The sequence below is a fragment of the Spea bombifrons genome, chromosome 4 (assembly GCF_027358695.1).
Source record: "Spea bombifrons isolate aSpeBom1 chromosome 4, aSpeBom1.2.pri, whole genome shotgun sequence".
Lineage (NCBI taxonomy): Eukaryota > Metazoa > Chordata > Amphibia > Anura > Pelobatidae > Spea > Spea bombifrons.
In genome coordinates this window covers 45024045-45044367 of record NC_071090.1, presented here as the reverse complement: position 1 = coordinate 45044367, position 20323 = coordinate 45024045, and the positions used below count along the sequence as shown (strand labels likewise).

The 20323-nt window shown below is 36.5% G+C and overlaps 1 protein-coding gene across 1 annotated transcript in view; it reads left to right on the top strand.

The window, feature by feature from the left end:
* The window catches only part of NTN4 (netrin 4), a 53227-nt gene that overhangs the window by 24349 nt on the left and 8555 nt on the right, over positions 1–20323 (top strand). The window contains exons 3-5 of the mRNA XM_053462037.1: positions 4872–5150; positions 10004–10130; positions 11280–11468. Coding sequence (XP_053318012.1) covers positions 4872–5150; positions 10004–10130; positions 11280–11468 — 595 coding nt within the window. The remainder of the gene's footprint in view (positions 1–4871; positions 5151–10003; positions 10131–11279; positions 11469–20323) is intronic.

The following is a 20323-nucleotide window of genomic DNA, read 5'->3' as shown; positions in this document are numbered from 1 at the left end:
TATTAACATTTTGAAGGTAATATTCAGCTCAATGGAACATTTACAATTTTTGTGTAATCACGACATAAACTGTCCATTTGTGTATGTACAAAGCAAGTTGCTTTGGCTATGTGCATGTTACACAACACACATTTCATAGTCCTTCTACAGGAGAGAGAATGAAGCTGTGTGGGTGTACCACAAAATACAAAAGGAAAATGTGAGTAGGTTATTATTCAAATAACCTGAATTTGAGGTCAATAGCAAATGAATCATTACAATGGCATAATTAATGCCAAATGCTAAAACCACTATATAATTTAATTTATTACTTGTTTGGCCATTAGGGACAAACATGCTGGCAAGAGTAAAGCACTCTGTGCAGTTATTGAATCAGAATGAAACAGAATGTCAAATTGTTAGTTATTACAAGATTTTTGTGACGCTTTTGGATATATTGATGAAAGCTCTGCCACTTTTCATTTGTTGACATTGCACATTATGGTAATTCCAAAGCAGTTTTGCAAAAGCAGAGATATTATTACAAGCTCCCATCATTACCAAATGACCTCATTCGTCATTTCACTCTTACATATTGGTTCACCCAGGGTGACTATTCCCTTCCACTTTTGGTGTTTGGTGGTTTTCAAATTATTTAGTACTAAATAAAATAACTACTTTTTTTTTCTCACAAACATTTATAACTTTATACCCAAAAGTATGTAGCCTTTAGGATGGGGTATGCTGCAATGTAATCTCATTATATGAGATTTGACATTGAGTTCACATAATTGTGACACCTAATCTTTACCTTCCCATAGAAGCACATGTTTATCACAAATATGGATATTAAGTTTCCTTTAATGATAAGTTATTTTTTTCTGCTTTCTAGCCTTGATAATATCTCCCAGATTTCCAATGTGGTTTAAATTAGCCAAGTTTCCAGGCAGTTGAAGTATGTTTATCTCTTGGATGAAGCTCTTAACCTTTTGTGACATTTTGAACAATGCAAGTTTGTGTTCCAGTATTTTTATCACCATTCAAATACTGATGAACCATTCTGTGTCTCAGTATTTTCATATGTGTATAAGGGTATATCATTCCTGTGTTTGGTGGATGTTTTACAGTCTGTAGAAGAAGTTCAGTTTTTAAAGGTGTACCATGACTTCTGATGACAATTTGATTACCTTGCCAACCTTGTCCCTCCTACTGGTCCAGCTTCACTAAATCAATAACAGCTTGTTCAGCTGTCAGGTCCCACTAGTCTGTAGTAGACAGTTTGTGACATATACTATGCATATATATACTAACATATGAATGCTCTACCCCCATATAGTTGCATCATATGCTGACACACATGCTAACACCATTCAGCATCACACTTTAACACCATACACTTACACACAAACACACACGCTCTCCCTACCCCTCATTTTTACCTCACATGTAGCCCAATCTTCATTGTAGCTCATGCTCTCTTTGCGAGCTGCAGTGCCGTTGCCACCTTACTACTACAGGGTCACATAACACGAGTTACGTGAACCCGTTGGATGCCTTGTTACTGTACCGAGGGCATACCTAGAGTATTTCGCTGATCTCCCCAACTAGCCCATTAACACTATGGAGGACTGTGCGGAGTCAGTGTATGACAACGTATCATGATGCTCAGCAGTAAGGACGGCAGCGTAGAGAGGCCGGGTGGTAGCACTGCCATGGGTTAGGCATAGGACAACACCAAAGGTTACTACGGAACGGCAGAAAGACAACAAAGGTGCCATTGTTGTTTATTATCCGCCTGTCAGAACCATGGGGAGGTGACTTGAGCATGCACGACTAATAGTTCTGACCAATTACAATGGTGCCTTGTCATCTTTTGAGTTAACTACAGACGATTTGCCATTCTGACACAGATGTGGTCAACAACCAATAGCAGCCAATAGCAACAAATATGAAGCTTAAGGTGCATAAAAATAGAAAAAACACAATATGGCTGCACTGCTACAGATTAGTACATAAACCCCTATGCAATTTAAATAGAACAAACATTTATAACTTGAATGTAAACATAGATTAAATATCTTTTTTTCTGAAAAGCTTTGATTTTCCACACTGTTGGCACCACACAATACACCTTTTGTCATATAGCATTTAAAAAATGAAACAGTAAAAAATCTGAAATTGTTGCAGCTATATAATAGGCCAGGTGATACAAAGTTGACTTTTATGTACCTATGGTGACAAATTAATCCTTTAACCGCCAATTACACATCATGGTATTATGTCCCCTGCACGCAAGGTGTTAATGGTTAATATACCATGTGGGAATAGCTTTTGCCTCGGTAAACAGATGTGTGTTTACTGCTCTGGCATTTAGCCTAATCGCTCTTACCCTATATATAAAATGAAATGATGTGATTCATTCGCTAAATTATGATGTCCCCCCCATAGAAAGTCACCCTTTGTGTTATTGTTTAACCTGTGTAGAAAAAAATCTGTTTATAATATAGCACCATATCATATAATTTAGCATTTGCCAAGGGAGAGAGCCTTTCAATGTGTGCTTTTTATGATACAGAAAACTGGCGTTTGTTGTTTTAGAAACGTTTTTCTTTTGAAATGTAAATGAGAAACATGTTTTCATTCCTTCTGTGTTATCAATTTAACGGATTACATCGTAATTAAGTGCTAGTGAACATTTCTGGGAACATTTTCAGATAATGTGTAAAAAAAACAAATCCAAGCTATGCATAACACACGGCTTGGGCAATCCAATGCATCATGTCTACGTATTTTACCTTACTCAGAGTTACTGGATAATTCATCCCTGTGTAATTCTTTGGATTAGGATAGTATTCCAATTTATATTCTACTTAATAAGACTAATTTATTTTTTAAAGGATAAACACAGAATTTACCGTTACCTAGTGACATCTGCCAGCAGTTATTCAGCAGCATCTCCCATACACTGTAGTGCAGATGCCAACCCTTGCTTTATGCTCTAGATTTACCTAGGTAATCGATTCTAACGTGACGGCATCATTATATGTAAAAGCTCTGTCTCATTTTAACTTTAAAAATCCATTTTTGGATATCCTTCCAACATTCTTAGTTTTCTGACCTTTGTTCATTAGATTGCAAAATTGACAATACATTTTAAAACATGTTAAGACAAGGCTGCACAGCCATCTCGATTAAAAATCATTTAACTATGTGTTTTCAGGCAAGTCTAAATAGAATTTCTGTCCTGTTTGAGACTCTTGAGGACTCGAATTAGGCAAGCCCTGCCTTAAAATATGCTGGTACAAAAAGAGAAGAGCGCCCGTCTTTGTGATCTTACAATCTACTGTATTGCTGTATTAAACGTTTGTATTATAAGTGGGCTATGACATTTAAATGGTCCTACATGACACTGTCCACAGCTAATGTTTGCTGTTTTATTGCTACCAGTTGGCATGTGAGAAGCATAAGAGTGGGTGCACACCGCGTTCTTTCAATATTTTCCTGAGGCAAAGTTAATTCAGAGATAAATGGGTTAAAAGAAACATGGTGCCCGTCTGCCAGGTGTGTGCGGTGTACATAGTTTGTCACGTTACAGTACTTTGTTGTTTCCAGGTGTCCCTGTAAATCACATTTTAATTGTGCTGTCAAATGTTACCCAGCAAGTCATAAAAATCTAGCACCAAATAAATATTAGCTTTACCATTCAATATACAAAAAACAGACCATTTCTATCCTTTGCTGTTCCATCCGTCTCTAGATTGTAGAGTAAATGGATGGCCGCTCTGCATCTGTTTCTATTAAATATATTGTTCTCAAGATTACACTTAATATTGACTTGGATATATCTTAAGAGCTTCTTAATGGTGCTCATCTACTAGCCAGGTAGATTGACCTGCAATGCTTTCATCATTAAAAATACATTCACCGTAATTTAGAGTTTGTAATGGATCCTTTAAAATCCAGATATTTTGTTCTTCTGATACTTTCAAGTGGGACCAATTCACCAGGAAATGGTGCATTTAATGTCATATGAGCAGACTAAAGCAAACACTGCAGGGATGAATTAGCATAGCCGAGAATTCTGTACATGGCGAGTGGCTCATATGTGATGGTTGAGTAAGATAGTTGTCTGTATTTGTTGCACCCTACATTCTGGATATTAGTATGATATAACTATAGAAGACATTTGGATTGCAAGTGGTAAGAGGGCTCCAATCTATATTGTTCACCTGTCATCTAGGTAACAGCTTGAAGATGATATTTTACACAATAAACAATAAAAAATATTCTTCACTAGTCTAATACTCATACATGCCAAAAAGTATAACTGATGGACAATAGAATGGCATTCGAAATGGTTGGGACCCTTTATTGTGCATATCTGTAATCAATGGGTGACATTAAATAAATGAATAGATAAATAATAATCTGTGCTGACGTAATGGATCAGATGATGTCACCCTTACGCGTCATTATACAGCTATATGCGTCATTTGTCACAAGCTAACGTTAGTCTAGCTGTCTCAAAATATACCTTCGCAACATCCACTATTGCAAAAAATGGTAATTTATTCAGAAATATTTACTAAATCTCATCAACTGCATGTTTTGTGTGTTGAACATATTTCCCAGCATGCACCCGACCTCTTGCCATTCTACTCAGGTATTTTTTAATCTTTGAAAATATTTAATAGCTGGAAATTTAAAGAATGTTAAATGTGTTGCAGTTAGGTTAAAATTCAACACCAACGGCATCCTTGGAACCGCTGAAGCATTTCAGAAATGCTGCTGCAAAATATAAACATGTTTCGATGTCCTGATACTGACTAATGTAAACGTGTTTGTTGGAAGATGCGCATGTATGTTAACCCTGTGGATCCCTTTTTCTGCAGGTTATATACCGAGCGATGTCCGCTCCTTACGCCTTTGAAGATCCTTACAGTGAAGAGGCACAAGACCAACTGATGATCACCAACTTACGAGTCCAACTTCTGAAGCAGCAGACATGTCCATGCCAGACCAAGGATCCTGAAGTTAAACCTCAGTACTTGGCACACTATGCCGTCTATGATTTTATCGTTAAGGGCAGTTGCTTTTGCAACGGGCACGCAGATCACTGTGTACCAACAGAGGGATTTCGCCAAGTCAGAATGATTAGCAAACTGCAAGTGGTAAGTATGCAAGTGCAGAATGAAGTTATCTTCATTTTACACACACTTATCTTTCTATAGAATAGTATTCTGGAAACTCCAGGACAGCCAATCTCCACAGAGTCTTCCAGAGATTCATAGAACCTTTGCCTCATTGAATTTAATATCACAGCTTGAAACATTCATATTCTTTATATATATACAGTATAAATCATTTTGTAGGATAAATGTGCCTTCTCATAACATGCATGAATTGAAACTACAGATCTCCTGCAAACCTAGTTGCAATGCACCCCAAGATATGTACACAATGAGACAAAAGTTTCTCTTAAATGATACATCACATTGAGATTTCAAGAGGGTGACATAGTAATAGCGCTAGTTGAAATACTTTTTTGTGTTCTGAAGCTGTATCGTTCACATTTTTTTTTTGGTGTAATTCACAAAGCAGCAATTTCCCAGGTAGCTATTAAATTGTTATTTTAGTGAAAAGCGCTTGCGTGACAGCCAACGAACAAACTAAAGCCAGGAGCATAGCTTGGAGAGATGTTGCAGTCATTTATTGTGTGCGTTAGTAATCAGTAGCATATTTGTGTGCTGACATTGGTGGATCCAGGAATGTCAGATGAAAACGTCCTAGAGTTTCTTTCAAGTGTAGTGCAGAAACAATTGACCTATTCAAGTGAAATATAAAGTAATTTGGATGCATTATATAGTGATATGTGTCTCCTTGTCTTTAGTGGTGCATGCATTGATCCGTATGTAAAGGAACTTTTCCCAACATGTGAGGTTTGCCACTTATGAACTTGCCTATTGTTTAGCTAAATAGGTTTTTATTCTATACGTGGGAGGGCTAGCAATGAGGGCAGTGGGGCAATAGCAAACTGAGCTGTTCTGATTTAAACATCTTGGGCTACTACCTGAAACGTTTTGATGTTCTGTTGTACCCATTGGGATGCCAAATGGCTTTTAATGGCTTCCTATAGATTCCTTTTGCCTATATGTGTCTCAGACAAGACTGGAAAGTACACATAAAGTGTGTTTCCTGACAGATATATCTTGGGCCGCTTTAGTGCTGGGTTACTTGACTGGACATGCCACTCCAGCTGAATGCTGCCAGACACCACCTCTCCCCGACTCTCTGCCAAATCTGAACATATTTTGTTCTATTCTCTGTGAGAATCTTAAGTAAGGACATCCTTTGGGATAAGCAGTGCCAGCTATGTGTTTTTGGCACACGTGAGGTCCTTTCTGATTAGTTGTAATTATGCAGAAGAAACGAGTGCTAGTCTGCAAGTCAAGAGGCTTGTCCAGTTGAGGGAGAGGCACAGCATTTCCCCTAAAACTCTGTGGAATGTCATGTGAACTAGACTGTGGTTGGTGCCAAACTCCAGACTAACTTCCACTTTTAATGTTCCCTGAAAGAAGGGAGTTCACGCAGGGTTCACCAGATAGGAACTCTCTCACAGTAGCTACAAAACTAGGTGTCTGTGCATTGTCCCAGTGTCTACTAATGCTGGATACCTTAATTTACTTGAAGCACTGGTCTTAGAGACCTGAAGTTGGATGTTGCTGTTAATATGTATATCTTTTCTTCCACATATGCCTCCTCATTTCAGAAATATAGTGATTTTACTCATGAAACCCCAAACTAACTTTAGTTTGTTCTACTATTACATTGGCAGTAGAGGGGGCTTATGTACCTCCCAGGTGTCCCATGGGGACAGCCCCTCTTTGAAACTGAAATCAATATGCTCATCTTTCCATCCCTAATGTATAGGAATATAAACAGAAGAAAATATATTTCTAAATTGAATGATGTAAATAAAATACATCATTGATTTTCTTAGAGCCCTAGTTGGCTACTCTGCACAAGCAGACTATGGGTACCAATGGGTGTACAGAAATCCACTTCCAGGCTAGAACCATTTTGCCCTCCAAAAAAGACAACTCTGTATTAAACTTGGTCAACCTCACTTAATAAATAATATTACAGTAAATATGAAACACAGACATTGTGCTCTCGAATCTGTAAATTAGGTCAATGTAGGGAAATCATAATTGGCATGGTTATTGCATGAACTAAATATATAAACACATTTAGGTATATTTAAATGTATAAAGTATGATACATGTAAGACTATCATGATCTTCTTCTAGGTATAAATTAAGACCCAAAATGCATGTCACGTGACAATTTATTTCCTTAATCACTGATACTCCTGCAAAATTTGCACAAAAACATTGACCAGGTGGTAAAAGTTATCCTCAATGAGTATTGGAACCACTGTGCCAAGATAGACAGATAGATGGTAACCATTTATTATTTTAGCAGTCTAAACAATGATTTTGGAGACAAATAAGCCTCCCTCTTTCTAGCAAATCATTTAGTGATGACAAAATGTATGGTTTCTCTCGTGTGTTGGATGCTTTAAGCCACCCCAATAATGCAATCTGTACCCATCACTCTATTCATCATGTTTAGCATGTTAGTACTGGGTAAAATGCATATGTTTCTTACCCATTCTAACTTGCACAGCGTATCGTCTTGTGCTTTTCCCCATATAAATAAATTGTAAAATATGTTTGAAACATACATCTTTTAGCTTTATTTATGATCAAGTGGTGGTTTTGGCTTACTGTGGCTTAAAATTGAATATGTAACACACACACACACACTGTAAGAATTAGAACCTCTTAAGCACTTAATTTCAACCACATAACGTGGAACAAAATCTCTGAATATAATGTAGATTCCAAATGGAAGCTCAAAACTATGTGATACGTACCAATACGACCAAGTTTTTAATTAACAGAGGAAAATGAACTGGTAGAAGACAATTGCAGAATATATTTTTAGGATCAGGCAAGTCTTTTAGTATATATGTATATGTCAACACTTCAGAAGCCATTGTCATAGATACTGTGACGGACACCATTGAAACTACAGGACACAAAGTTGTTTTTACTTAAGGGGACAGATATGAAAGCCTGGGTGCGAAGATTTGCAAGATTTACGAATTGGTGAAATAAGTTCAGCTTGCAAGGAAACTGGGAGGAAAATAAAATTGATGAATCTTCTCAATTGACCCAGGAAAATGATTCATGGCATTTTAAAAACCTCCCAAGTGTCCTTGTATTTGTTTGCCAGGAACCCACACCCATGAACATATTCATCCACTTATCTAAATGGCAACGTGACAATGAATTAGTAAAAATACCAGTGTCTGGGTGTACAGCTCCACATACTGACATCTGCTGACATACACTGTGCCTTATTTCACAAAGGAATAGCTGTAAAGCAGTGTTACGTGATACTATGACCTTGAGTTCAATATGTTAGTCTTTATATGGCTATATATGCCTTTGACATGCACACGGTTCTGCAACAGCTCAATAACACTAAACACAGTAACCATGGAAAGCCATTAGGAGCCTGTGTGTGTGTGTACGAACTCCATTTACTTTACTTATTGGGCTCATCTATAGCGGTAAAATACAAATAAGACAGGAATCAAAATCATTTAGGTACCAATTTATAAACAAATAAAAAGTAAAAGCATGGAAGTGCCACACAGAGCTTACAAATATTGGGTAGTGGATTACTACCAAGTTAACATACACTGCCACTCAAAGGTTTTGGGGAATTTCTAGCTGCACTAACATAATAAACTTTAATTTGGATTAGCCGACACAATATGCCATTGCAACACAAGAGTGATGGTCGCTGATAAAGGAGCTCTATACGCCTATGAAGATATTCCATTTAAACTCAGGCATTTCCAGCAGCTACAATAGTCCTTTACAACAAACAATACAATTAGTGAAATTACATTAATGTAATTCTTTCTTAGTGTAGGGAAAAATGGAACAGCCTCCTGACAGAAATGGTAGAGGCTAATGCAGTGAGGGAATATAAACATGCATGAGATTGGCATAAAGCTAACCTGAGTCTAAGACAAGACTTAATCAGACTTTAAACCTTTACATCAGACAATGGGCAGAATAGGCGGGCCAACAATGAATGATATTTTGTATTCCTGATTTCGCAGGACTGTTCTGTACATGACTATAACATATTTGATTCCATATTAAGCAGAAGTAAATTATAATACATGTCATTGGCATACAGTTATAATAATTTACTTCTACTTAAGTTTTGTATGTTGTACAATTTTATTAATTTAGATTAAAGCTGATTAGGCTATTACCTCCTTATGACTAATCTGTTATTCCAGATATGACTAGAACATAACCATGCACATGTGCATTCCTTAAAATTCAGATAAAAAGTATAAGCGAGACATGTGTACAATTAATTGGCGGTATTCATCATTTGTATTTTTGGGTTTGGTTTCTGTTTGTTTAATCTTCAAAGACCTGAAAAAATTATTTGCAATATTCTGATGTTTCACTTTCAAGGTTTTCATATAGTTTGCTTGAAATTACAAGATGCTTTTCAGCAGATACTGTATCTGAATGTCTGGATGAGCTTCTAAGGCTTCTTGCGATTAACAGAAAGTCCTCAGAATTCCCTGCCATGAGGCGTATTAAACGACGGTGGTTATGCCATAAATAATGCACCCTGCAACCTGTGCGCGTGTTTAATGATGGCCTGATATCAAGCAATACCCTGTGAACATTCCATAATTTAAGGAGAAATTCAGAATGTGTCTATACATGCTACATTAGTGAAGTTAAATCAAAATGTTACATAAAAACACAATGTTACAATAGTATATTAACCAACTAATACACTGAAAATGATGCTGGGAAGTTGAAGTAAACTTTTGGGAATGAGAAGTTTGATCGCTGCAATACTAACTGTTGTGTGTAAATCAAGTAGTGCATCTAACTATGTGTTGTCTCTATAGGTCCATGGACGATGCATCTGCAAGCACAATACTGCAGGCCCTAACTGTGAGCGCTGCGCTCCCCTTTACAATGACCAGCCATGGCAAGCTGCAGATGGGAAAACTGGGGCTCCCAACGTGTGCCGAAGTAAGCTTGTGTTAATTACTATGGTTGAATGTTCCAACATTATCGTGTGAATATCTTTACCTCCAGCTCCCATCTTAGAATTGTGTCCCTCACCAGTGGTGGCACAGGTATTGAATCTGATGAGGACTATTATACTAAAAGGCTAGAAATGGTCAGCATATTACAAAACAAACCAAAAATAACCTTGCATTGGGACAATTCTTCTTCTATCTGCTCTTCATTGTACAGTTTTTCCCTGTGTTATCCAATCTTACCCTATATCAAATTTTGCTTTGATATCTCACTTCTTTGTCCTGTACACAAGGATTTTCCGACTGGTGGTCCTTGCCTTACAAAAGGTTCAGCTGTATTATAAGTATATTAAGATGGCTCGGCCCCAAACACATCCTTGTCAATGATGCACTGCTCTTATCATTTTCAAATTGGAAGGTACTCAATATCGCTAAGCGCATACATCCCAATTAACATAAAAATTGTACATGTTGTAAAAACGCCGAACCTCTTAGTTTTCCTTTATAGAATTAAAAAAATGTGGAAACAATACTGGTAGTATGGAGTATTTTAATTACATTATAGCCTACTTACATGAATTTTGTGCCCAGAACTTGTGTTTCGATAACAAGGGAATGTGATGATTTGGCTATAGTGACTTATAGCCTTGGGGAATTTCACACTAAAAACCAAAGTATGAATCACATTTGGAAGTGTTATGCTCCATAGAAACGGAAATAAAATTTCACTTTAATGTCACTCCCAGTACTCCAGCATAAGCCAAGAAATATGTTTTTGGCTAAAATGTATTTTTTTACCATGAAGAAAAGAACATGTTTTGGCTTTACTCAGACTAATGTTTGGTGCAGCTCTGGTTTTAATTTTATTTTAAAACCAACATATACAAAATATAAGGGATTTGTTAGAGGACAAAAAATGTTTAGCACCCCTCCTTGTTTAATTGCATGTAACCATAAAACATATTAGGATTACACGGTTGGAGGACATTTTTGGGTATTATAATTGTTGCACAATTAGGGAGCATGCTAGGAATCTTGCTTAGTGAAAAGAACATAGCGGGGTTACAAAGCATGCCGTTTTAGTGCATTTCATGTGATCATCTGCTGTATGAAACTGTGTTCTGTGATTTTTTTTCAGAGTGTAAATGCAATGATCATGCTGACAGTTGTCACTTTAGTGTGGATTTATGGCTGGCATCGGGAAACCGCAGTGGAGGAGTGTGTGATAATTGCCAACATAACACAGAAGGAATAAACTGCCAGAGATGTAAACCAGGCTTCTTCCGGGATATGGAAATTCCTTTCTCTTCACCAGATGCCTGTAAAGGTACTGTACACAAAGCTATGTGCTTCCCAACGTGAACATTGTAGTGTCTTCAACTAAGAACTGTAGTCTGTATTTTATTGCCAAATTATACCAAGGGTAATATCGTTTATAAAATGTAATGTCACAAGTCCTTTCCTAACTTTCCCTGCTTGCCATCTTTTCAGTTGTAGTAGAACTCGCACAAATGTGATGGTTGACACCCATTAATCTCTATTATCACAAACAATCTGGATGTCATGTGGTAATCCAAGTGGATGAGGTGCTCTGCAATTGTGACCAATTTTGGAAATACATACAGGCTACCTATTTGTGTCTACCTAGACCCACTACAAAAATACGTAGAGCGTACAACTACAGGGAGCCACATGGTTATTATAAATGCATACTGTTGTGCAATACAATTGACCCACACAGGTTGTACACTCACAAGGCTGGAGCAAAGGCACACTAATCCCGATAGCATGCCATAGGCTCCCTGCTTAGTAACCTCGGATATAATATACAGTTCTGCGCAATAGTTTTAGTCGGGTGTAAAAAAATACTTAAAAAAATAGACAATAGGGTCTAGTCAATTGAAAAATCTGCTGTTTTGAAGGAAAAGGGAGGTCTCACCAAATATTGATTTGATTAAGATTTTTTCTTTGGTTCACTCACTTTGTATTTTGTTAAATGATAAAAAGAAACTATTAACATGCCTATTTTCGAAAGCATTGTTACTTTACAGCATCTTTTCTGTACTATTTCTGGACATTTAATTTGTATTTGACGTGCTGGCAATACAGTGTCAAATATTAAAACTTTCAAAAAGCCAACCTACCTAGGCCCACAAACTTTGCATGTTGACAGTAGTAAGTAATTCTAATGAGGCAAGAATGGTGATATCCTGTCTGGTAGGAGGCCAAATGGCATTTTAACCTGGCTTTCAGTGAATCCATGACACCAAGAGGAAAGCAATAGGTAAGTAGTGTTTCTCAATTAAATTCTGTTTAACCCCTTAAGGACAATGGACAGTCCCTAAACCCATTGAAAACAATGCATTTTGAGCCCGTACATGTACGGGTTTTGTCATTAAGGGGTTAACAATTCAAAAGGTAGGTACAGTGAAACACATTGAGCTCATCATGGCTTGAAATTGAATTATACCTATAAAAGAACTAAAACTAGCATAATCATCAGAAAAACTTCATTTAAATAAGGATATTCTAAATAGCACTTAGGGGAAATGATGTATTGTTTATATTTTGGTAGATAATGTAATTATTCTTACATGGAATTTGTAAGTAATAGAATGAAGGAGTGTGTAATCACTGGCACCGAATTGCGAGCATGTGTGAGGCCTATAATCATTTAAAGGTAGATAAAATGTGGGGAGGAAAGCTCCTTATGTGTTCCAGGTTCATGTAACGAATCCAGCAGCTGACAACTTGTCACTAGGATGTAATAAATCAATAATTCTGCCAAGTATTGCATCACAAAATGCTGCTATGCCACATTTCCCCATTTTTTTTGTAAAGCATATTGATAGATTTCATTTACAAAAATTCACTACAGCGTGGACTTTTAAACCATCGGCGGTTTAGGAAGATATTTTATTACATTTGCTTAAACAGGTTTTATGGGGCTTTGTTTGGATCAAAGGTGCCTCCAGGCAATAAATACAATAGACAACCACCACCTCAAAAAGAGGTGAGGCACTAGGTAGGGCTGACATTTAAACATTTAATACACCAAAAACAGGCTGCATCCAACTATCTATTTTGGCTTATAGGCCCAGGCTCTTCAGTAAACACCCTCTGAGCACCTCTGCTATTCTATAGGGTCTATGCACTCTATAAGTGAACGAGACACATAAATAACTCCAAATTTATGAATTTCCCCCTCTGTATAGCAAAAGTAAATGTATGATTCAACCAATAACCATTTTATACATGCATAACTATTGTTTGGGCCATGATTCTTATATGTTTAAATTCTACCTTTTAATAGACATTGCATTATAACAAATTCAGCATATATTAGGTTACCTGTGACTTTGTCTATTTCACCTGGAAGAGCCTTTCACGTATTCTCTGCTGTTATTCTATAAATGTAGTTGAACCAACTGCTCGGTATTGTACAGCAAACCTAGGTTTAGTCATATGAATATTATTTTAAACATCTCTTTAATACATGTCTGTGTCATTAAAAACAGTGTATTTTTTTAGCAAATCAGTTTTGTGACAACAATGTGAAAAATGCTTGATATCTATTTCTACTAATCCACATCTGCCGTGTCTTGCTTTATCAACCCTTCGTCTATGTAACACTGTAATCATTAGTGCGTGATTCTATATGATTACAGCGCAGGGCATTATCTTGCCAAGAATGTGCTTGTTAACTGCACAGTATGATGGATCCTTGTGTAAACATGTCAATCCTTAAAATGTTGTGATGCAACAAACGTGGGAGCCCTGCCACAAACTGCTATAATGCAATATCTAACACACCGTGCGCACAGTGCGTGGTGGCACAAGAGAAGATTTCAGTTTGATGGATTAGTGGCTTGTTTGTGTTGGCTCCATCTTTGGTCCAATGTTTGGCTTCAAAGTTATATTGAAGCTTTGTCTTAGATTCCGTTGTGTGAAGACTCATTAGTGTATTCACTAAACAGGGAGTTTATGGCGGAGCTGAACATTTAAACTTCCTTACTGCACTGTGTTGTATGAAAAGCCAATCCCAATGATCTTCTCATATAAGAAGTAAGCTAGATCTCCATAAAGCTTATTTGAAATAATTTTCACTCGCCATAGTGCGTAGTGATGAGTTAAAATGTTCAACTTTTCGTCAAACTCGCAGTTAGTAAGTATGCTTCTAAGGTCCATCAATCAGATATGTGTTCCCCAATCTGTGATCCAAAAACAGGTAACCTATTTGAAAGAGAAAGGGTTAAGAAAGACTTTGATCATATTTAATGTTATTTAATATGGACAGGCTAAAATTATTATATGAACATTTTGTCCCATTGTATAAAAAGTATGACATTTTGTAGATCATCTCTTAGATACTTTGGAATTCTACCCTTTTCTGATGTTATTTGTACTCAGATTCTACATACCATAGAGGCAGATGAGAAAAAAGACTAGGGATTAACCTGTATGCAGAAGGTGATGCTGCATTCACATACAAATATGAAAAGGTTACTATGTGAAAAGAAAATGTGAAATGTGCTCAGACAGGGAGATTCAAAGGTTAATCCCCACAACAGAATGAGCAATAGCGTTCCTACTCTCTTCGCGTAATGTGCAGGTGTCGGGCACCTTGGTAAACAGGTGGGGAACGTGGAGGCAAATGTTACTAGCATGAAAAGTCATGTCATGCAGCCAAAGTAAACCGAGACAAAATATAGACAGATACATTTAATAATGTGGAACTTTACTTCATTCATGATATAGCCAGGGATATATGTCATATGACACAAAAGCAGGCACTGATAAGCTTTTGCAACAGAAAATGAAAAGCTTCTAAAAGCTGTGTTGTGTTTGTGATTAAACCGTCATAGAAAAAAAATTAGATCCGGGAAGGCCTATTTGCTTATTAAAGAAAAACATTCAATCATATGTTGTGTGTTACGGCTAAAAAGTAATTCTGATTAAAAAAAAAAAGTTTAAAAAGTGGTTTTATCACCATAGCAACCAGTTGATTGGTCCGGTCAGCAGGAAACTTTCATTGGTCGCTACAATAAGAAGAACATATTTGTGTAGTCAAGCTTAATACGTAACACCCATTATATTTACAGGAGAATACATTATAAAATATGCATTAACATTCGTGGCAGCGTGTTTAATTTACAATACATATTAATTCATTCTGACAGCTCATTTTATACAGATGTGTTTTGATTGTTGGGATCTGAAGTTTTGGCAGATAATACATTTATAAGCTGTCGCAACACGGGAGATACTTTCATGAAAATCAATGAAACATGTTCTCTTTGATATAAACAGATGTAAATAGACACTCATGTTATATATATGCCCCCTCAATGTGACAGCTTGGCATAAGCAACCCATAGTGTAAATATTATTTGATTGTATAAATATGAATTTAACTTCACATATTGTGTAGTCAAGTATAGAGTATAGGGAACATAAATTATTTCTTTATTTGTTATGTCTGAGAAGTACCCTGCAGACATTTCTGTAAAAATGACAATAACATGTACTGGACTGGTTCCCACTTAATTCAGGGCTGTCTGGGAGAGATATGTAGTTCCCAACTCGCTCACTGGTATTTTCTGATGAATGCTGTTGTACACTCATGAATCTTACGTCATAACTCCAAAGTATCCCTCTTCAGGAAGTACAGTCCCTATCGGGACCTATATCCCTCTGTCCCTCTGTGAACTTAGAGTGCTTGATAGTGTATGGGTGCATCATACTGCTGCACGGCCTTAAACCTACACTAATATGTATATGTTTAATTCAATATACCTAACTCATTTACATGAATAACAATCAATAGTGTAGAACTCCTAATAACATTTCTTTGGTAAAGCCAAGTTCTTGAATTACCTGCAAACATTCAGTTTCATTTATTTTTAAAAACCCAGGTGTACCAAATAAAAAACTGTCTTTAATAAAGTTTCTCTACCACAAGGTTCACTTTTAAGCAGTTGTGAAATGTATCTACCCGCTTTGAGCAATAACTGCGGTGAATCTATGTACATTTTGATCTGCAGATAAATCATCCTCTTGGAGCTGGAACAGCGAAGTCCAAATTGCTTTCAATTAGTTTTTTCCCCTTTCATCTATTTCTCTGTTTTTTCTTGCTCCAATTTGGCACTTGTTTTGAAGCCTGGAGACATTGATAAATAGCATTCCTTAGTAGCTAAGAACTAGTCTACATGCTTTGTGATTTCTAATGAACGTTTGGCATACAGGAATGCATGCATATAAAAAAACAATATTCAAGTTTATTTTATGATATTACTGCATGTATTAATATTTTCACAATATACTAAACGTACACCAGTACATAGTTTTCCCACCATTCTTAGACTACATATCTGTATGTAGATAAACTACTTTCCAGGAGGCATTGCTTATACACTGGGTATATATATATAGATATAGATATATATTTAATTCAAAGGGTAACATACTAGCACACATGTGAGTTGTATTTGTATTTAATAATTAACACACAATATTAATTATTGGCCCTACAAGTGCTTCTACTAGTGCTGCTGCTGGGGACTTGGAAGAAGGACATCAGTTGAAATACCTTTCTTAATCATGGCAAAGGAGTTCAGTGGAGAAATTCTAGGACAGGTTGTTCTGTGAGTGCTGAAAAGTGCCAAGCTGCAGATAAGTTATGCATTACTGATGGTGCAGTACAATGCACATTAAAGAGATATTCTGAAACCAAATCATTTTCATCCACAGCTAGACCAGGTGGGCCAAAATTGACCACACCAAAATAAGAACAGAATTTCAAGCCAGAATCATTACAGAATAGAACAGAATCTAGTGTGCCCAAATGTCCTACCCCAGTAACCAAATGCACAGTGAAAAGAGAACAAAGTCTGGTCATCATGGAAGAGAGGTCCCTAAACCAACTTCAAAAAGGTTTAGTATGGGCCAAACAATACAGAAATTTCTCAATGAAGGCTTGGGAAAATGTTCTGTTTACTGACAAATCAAGTTTCATCACAAGCATCCACGCTCTTGCACCTGCCTCGGCACGGCCCTGAAGACCGGCCCAGGAGGGGCCTCACCCCCATCCCTATAGATTCTAGGGGCTCATTGGTGAATCACATTTTTGACGGCAATGTGATTCACCGCCTAGTGGGCCCCTGGGCAACTGCCTAGTGGGCCCATGCCTTAAAACAGCACTGGGACAACAATCCTAACACAAGCGTGAAAGCGGCAAATCTGAAGAGCAAGGTGTGCAAATTTGCATGGCTTTTCCATCACAAACACTGTGTCTCAACTCCGTTGACCTATTGAGAATTTTTGAGGTATTTTACTTAAAGTACATTTTTTATTTCAAGGTATTGCACCTTATATTTGTTGATTAAACATTCTTGGATGGAAAGAAGACCCAAAAAAATAACTTAAATTAATAACATTTAATAAAATATTCTTGTTGATTCAAAGTTTTTTTTCCCCCGAATCTTGTCTTTAACCTGCGTTTAAATTTTAGTTTTAAGCTAATTGTTAAATCTATTTATATGGAGCTAATTTGCAAAGCAAGTAGCTCTGTACAGTAGGATTACAAACACCGAAAAAAAGGTCCCAAATAAAGGTGGGGAATTGGTAACATTTCAAAATCCTGTGTGGTCCGGACACAAACTGACTCGACTAACATTTTTCATGTGTATTTCTAAGCCTCCTTGCGTCATCCCATGCTGCACCTTGCGTCCAGTGTATACTAATTTGCTGCTTGATACGTAGCTAAGTAACGTTTGATCCCTGTGAAAAACCAATAATATCATCACCAAAGCTACAAAGATATGGAAGAGGTCTACCTTTGGCAAATATGCCCTGTGAACGGATATACTCCTAGAGGCAGAAAATACATCTGTTTTCTATGTAAATTTTCAGGGTTTGTTTTGTGACTTGTCTGCAAGACAATAATGCACAAATCTCCGACAAGAAGCATGTCCTGTGCTCCGTTCTGGCCTTTTCCATTCACACACTAACCATTACCTTAATGTCCTTTATTTTCACACTATTGCCAAACTTTTTATCGCCAGTCTACGAGCAACAAAGATGCCATTTATCAAAGTGCCATGTTTCCTTAGACACAAATACACAACACAAAAACATTCTCTCTGATTACTGACCTGTGTTTTCCCACAGCCTCTAGTCAGTATGGGGAAATGTGTATAAAGTATATCTTTATGGAAAGCTCACCAGTACCATGTTACTTGCAACTTTGGGAAAACTAGTGTCATATTTACTTAGTATAAGGAATTATGTATTTAAAGGTCCAGTAAACTCTAATAATATACAGTATTGAACACATACTTGTACCATGCAAGTCCAATCTTAAAGCTAATTTAAGCTTTCGTTAATGTTAATGTATGGTTATAAGGTTTGGTTATAAGGTTTGGTTATAAGATGTAAAGTAGGTCTGTATTTTAGATGATAAGTTGTTCCAGCTGAAAGTTACTTTTTAAGTTATTAGAAGGAAATAATATATATATTATATATATAATAAAAATGAATAGGTTCTTTAAAAATAATTGAAACTAAAAGAAGCTGTATGGTTACTTAATGGTAATTGTTACTGGTAAAAAGCTTCACTGTTTTTCCTGGTATAGCTCAGAGGTGTATTCAGCGAGATTGTATGAGAGAGAGACAACTTAATTGTATCAGATGTGTATAGTCAAAATTATACGTACACACAGGCACACACCTGCTCCATCGATTTTTATTCATCTCTCCTATTTACCAGTAAACTGCAGAATGGCTCATGTAAATTTAAAAAGGTAGAAGTAAGAAATGTGATTTTTGTGTAGTAATGCTACAAATTCTCCATATTTTAGTGTGTGGAAAAAACGTGCTTGTAATCATTTTGCCAAATGTTTAGCTGGTTTTCCCAGACAGGTAGACTGCGTAAGCCGCTGATATACGTGCTTCTCAGACCGATTCAGCCAGCAGCCAGAAGTAGAGTTGGTGGGTGGTGACTTCATCTTGTTATTATAAGCCCTTTTTTATTAGCTGCTGAAAGTGCTGCTGCTCCATTCTTCCTGACTGTTGCCAAAACTGCTGAATTGGGAGCCAAAAAATATATATATCTGTCAAACATAGACTGTGCGGAAAGAGTGTTTCATTCCATAGCTTGTGATATTAATCCATCTAAAATATATATGGGTTGTATGATGCTGTGCTTTGTCTCTTTTGTACCTATTTAAATGTAGTATATATATATATATATGCATGTGTTATTAAAGTGATGAATACCTAATACTAATATTAGTATTTTATTAATATTCAATAGAATGGCATATAAGGGAAAATGTATCTTCCAGGTGGGTTCATATTTAAAATTCAGCTTTGGGCTACCTTTTTATGCAGCAGTTTTTGAGCAGTTGGCTTTCTGTTATGGAATAAATACTTGAAATGCATTATTTTCTCAATTTTTTCTGTGAGTTTTTAATTGCAAAAATCACTTCCATCAAAAAAACAATTTTAGGACTGAGCGTTGCACTGGAATGGGCTATATAGAGTATAAAATATGAGCTGGTTACATCTTTGAGTACATTTTAAAGGACAATTCACACCATACGTTTGTATCCTTTTTGTTTATGTTCACTGATGTAAAGAGTTGCATAAATGGTAATGTATTGCTAATTGTTATAAAAATTGCAAATTGTGTCTGTATTTGTGATAATACTCTGGCTTCCTGCACATCATTTCAGACATCAGTAACTACTACTGCCCCTTAGTGTCCAAAATCCAGCTGGTAAAGATGACGCTCAATTGGATGTAGAGCCTATAAATCACAGTGAGAAAGGCAGGACCTTAGGGATTCCCATACAAAATTTGATAGAAGCTTCCCTCCTCTATTTTAAGCGACAAAAACCTACTCAACACGCATTTCTAGGTACCCTACCAACATTATAATTATTCTACAAATAGAAAAAACAGGGGGGGGGGGTCCTTTAATTCTAATATGACAAGTTGTCACCTTATTTTTAACATGCAATTGCTTATCTTTCATGTTCTAAATCCCAGGCTGCTTGTTGTAAAATTAATTTCTTTTCTTGAAATGGTCCCTAAAGAGAATATTATATAAAGAGGAAGAAAATGGAGATAATGATGTTTTAAATGATGATAATATAAAAGTAAATCATTTTGTTATAGTTC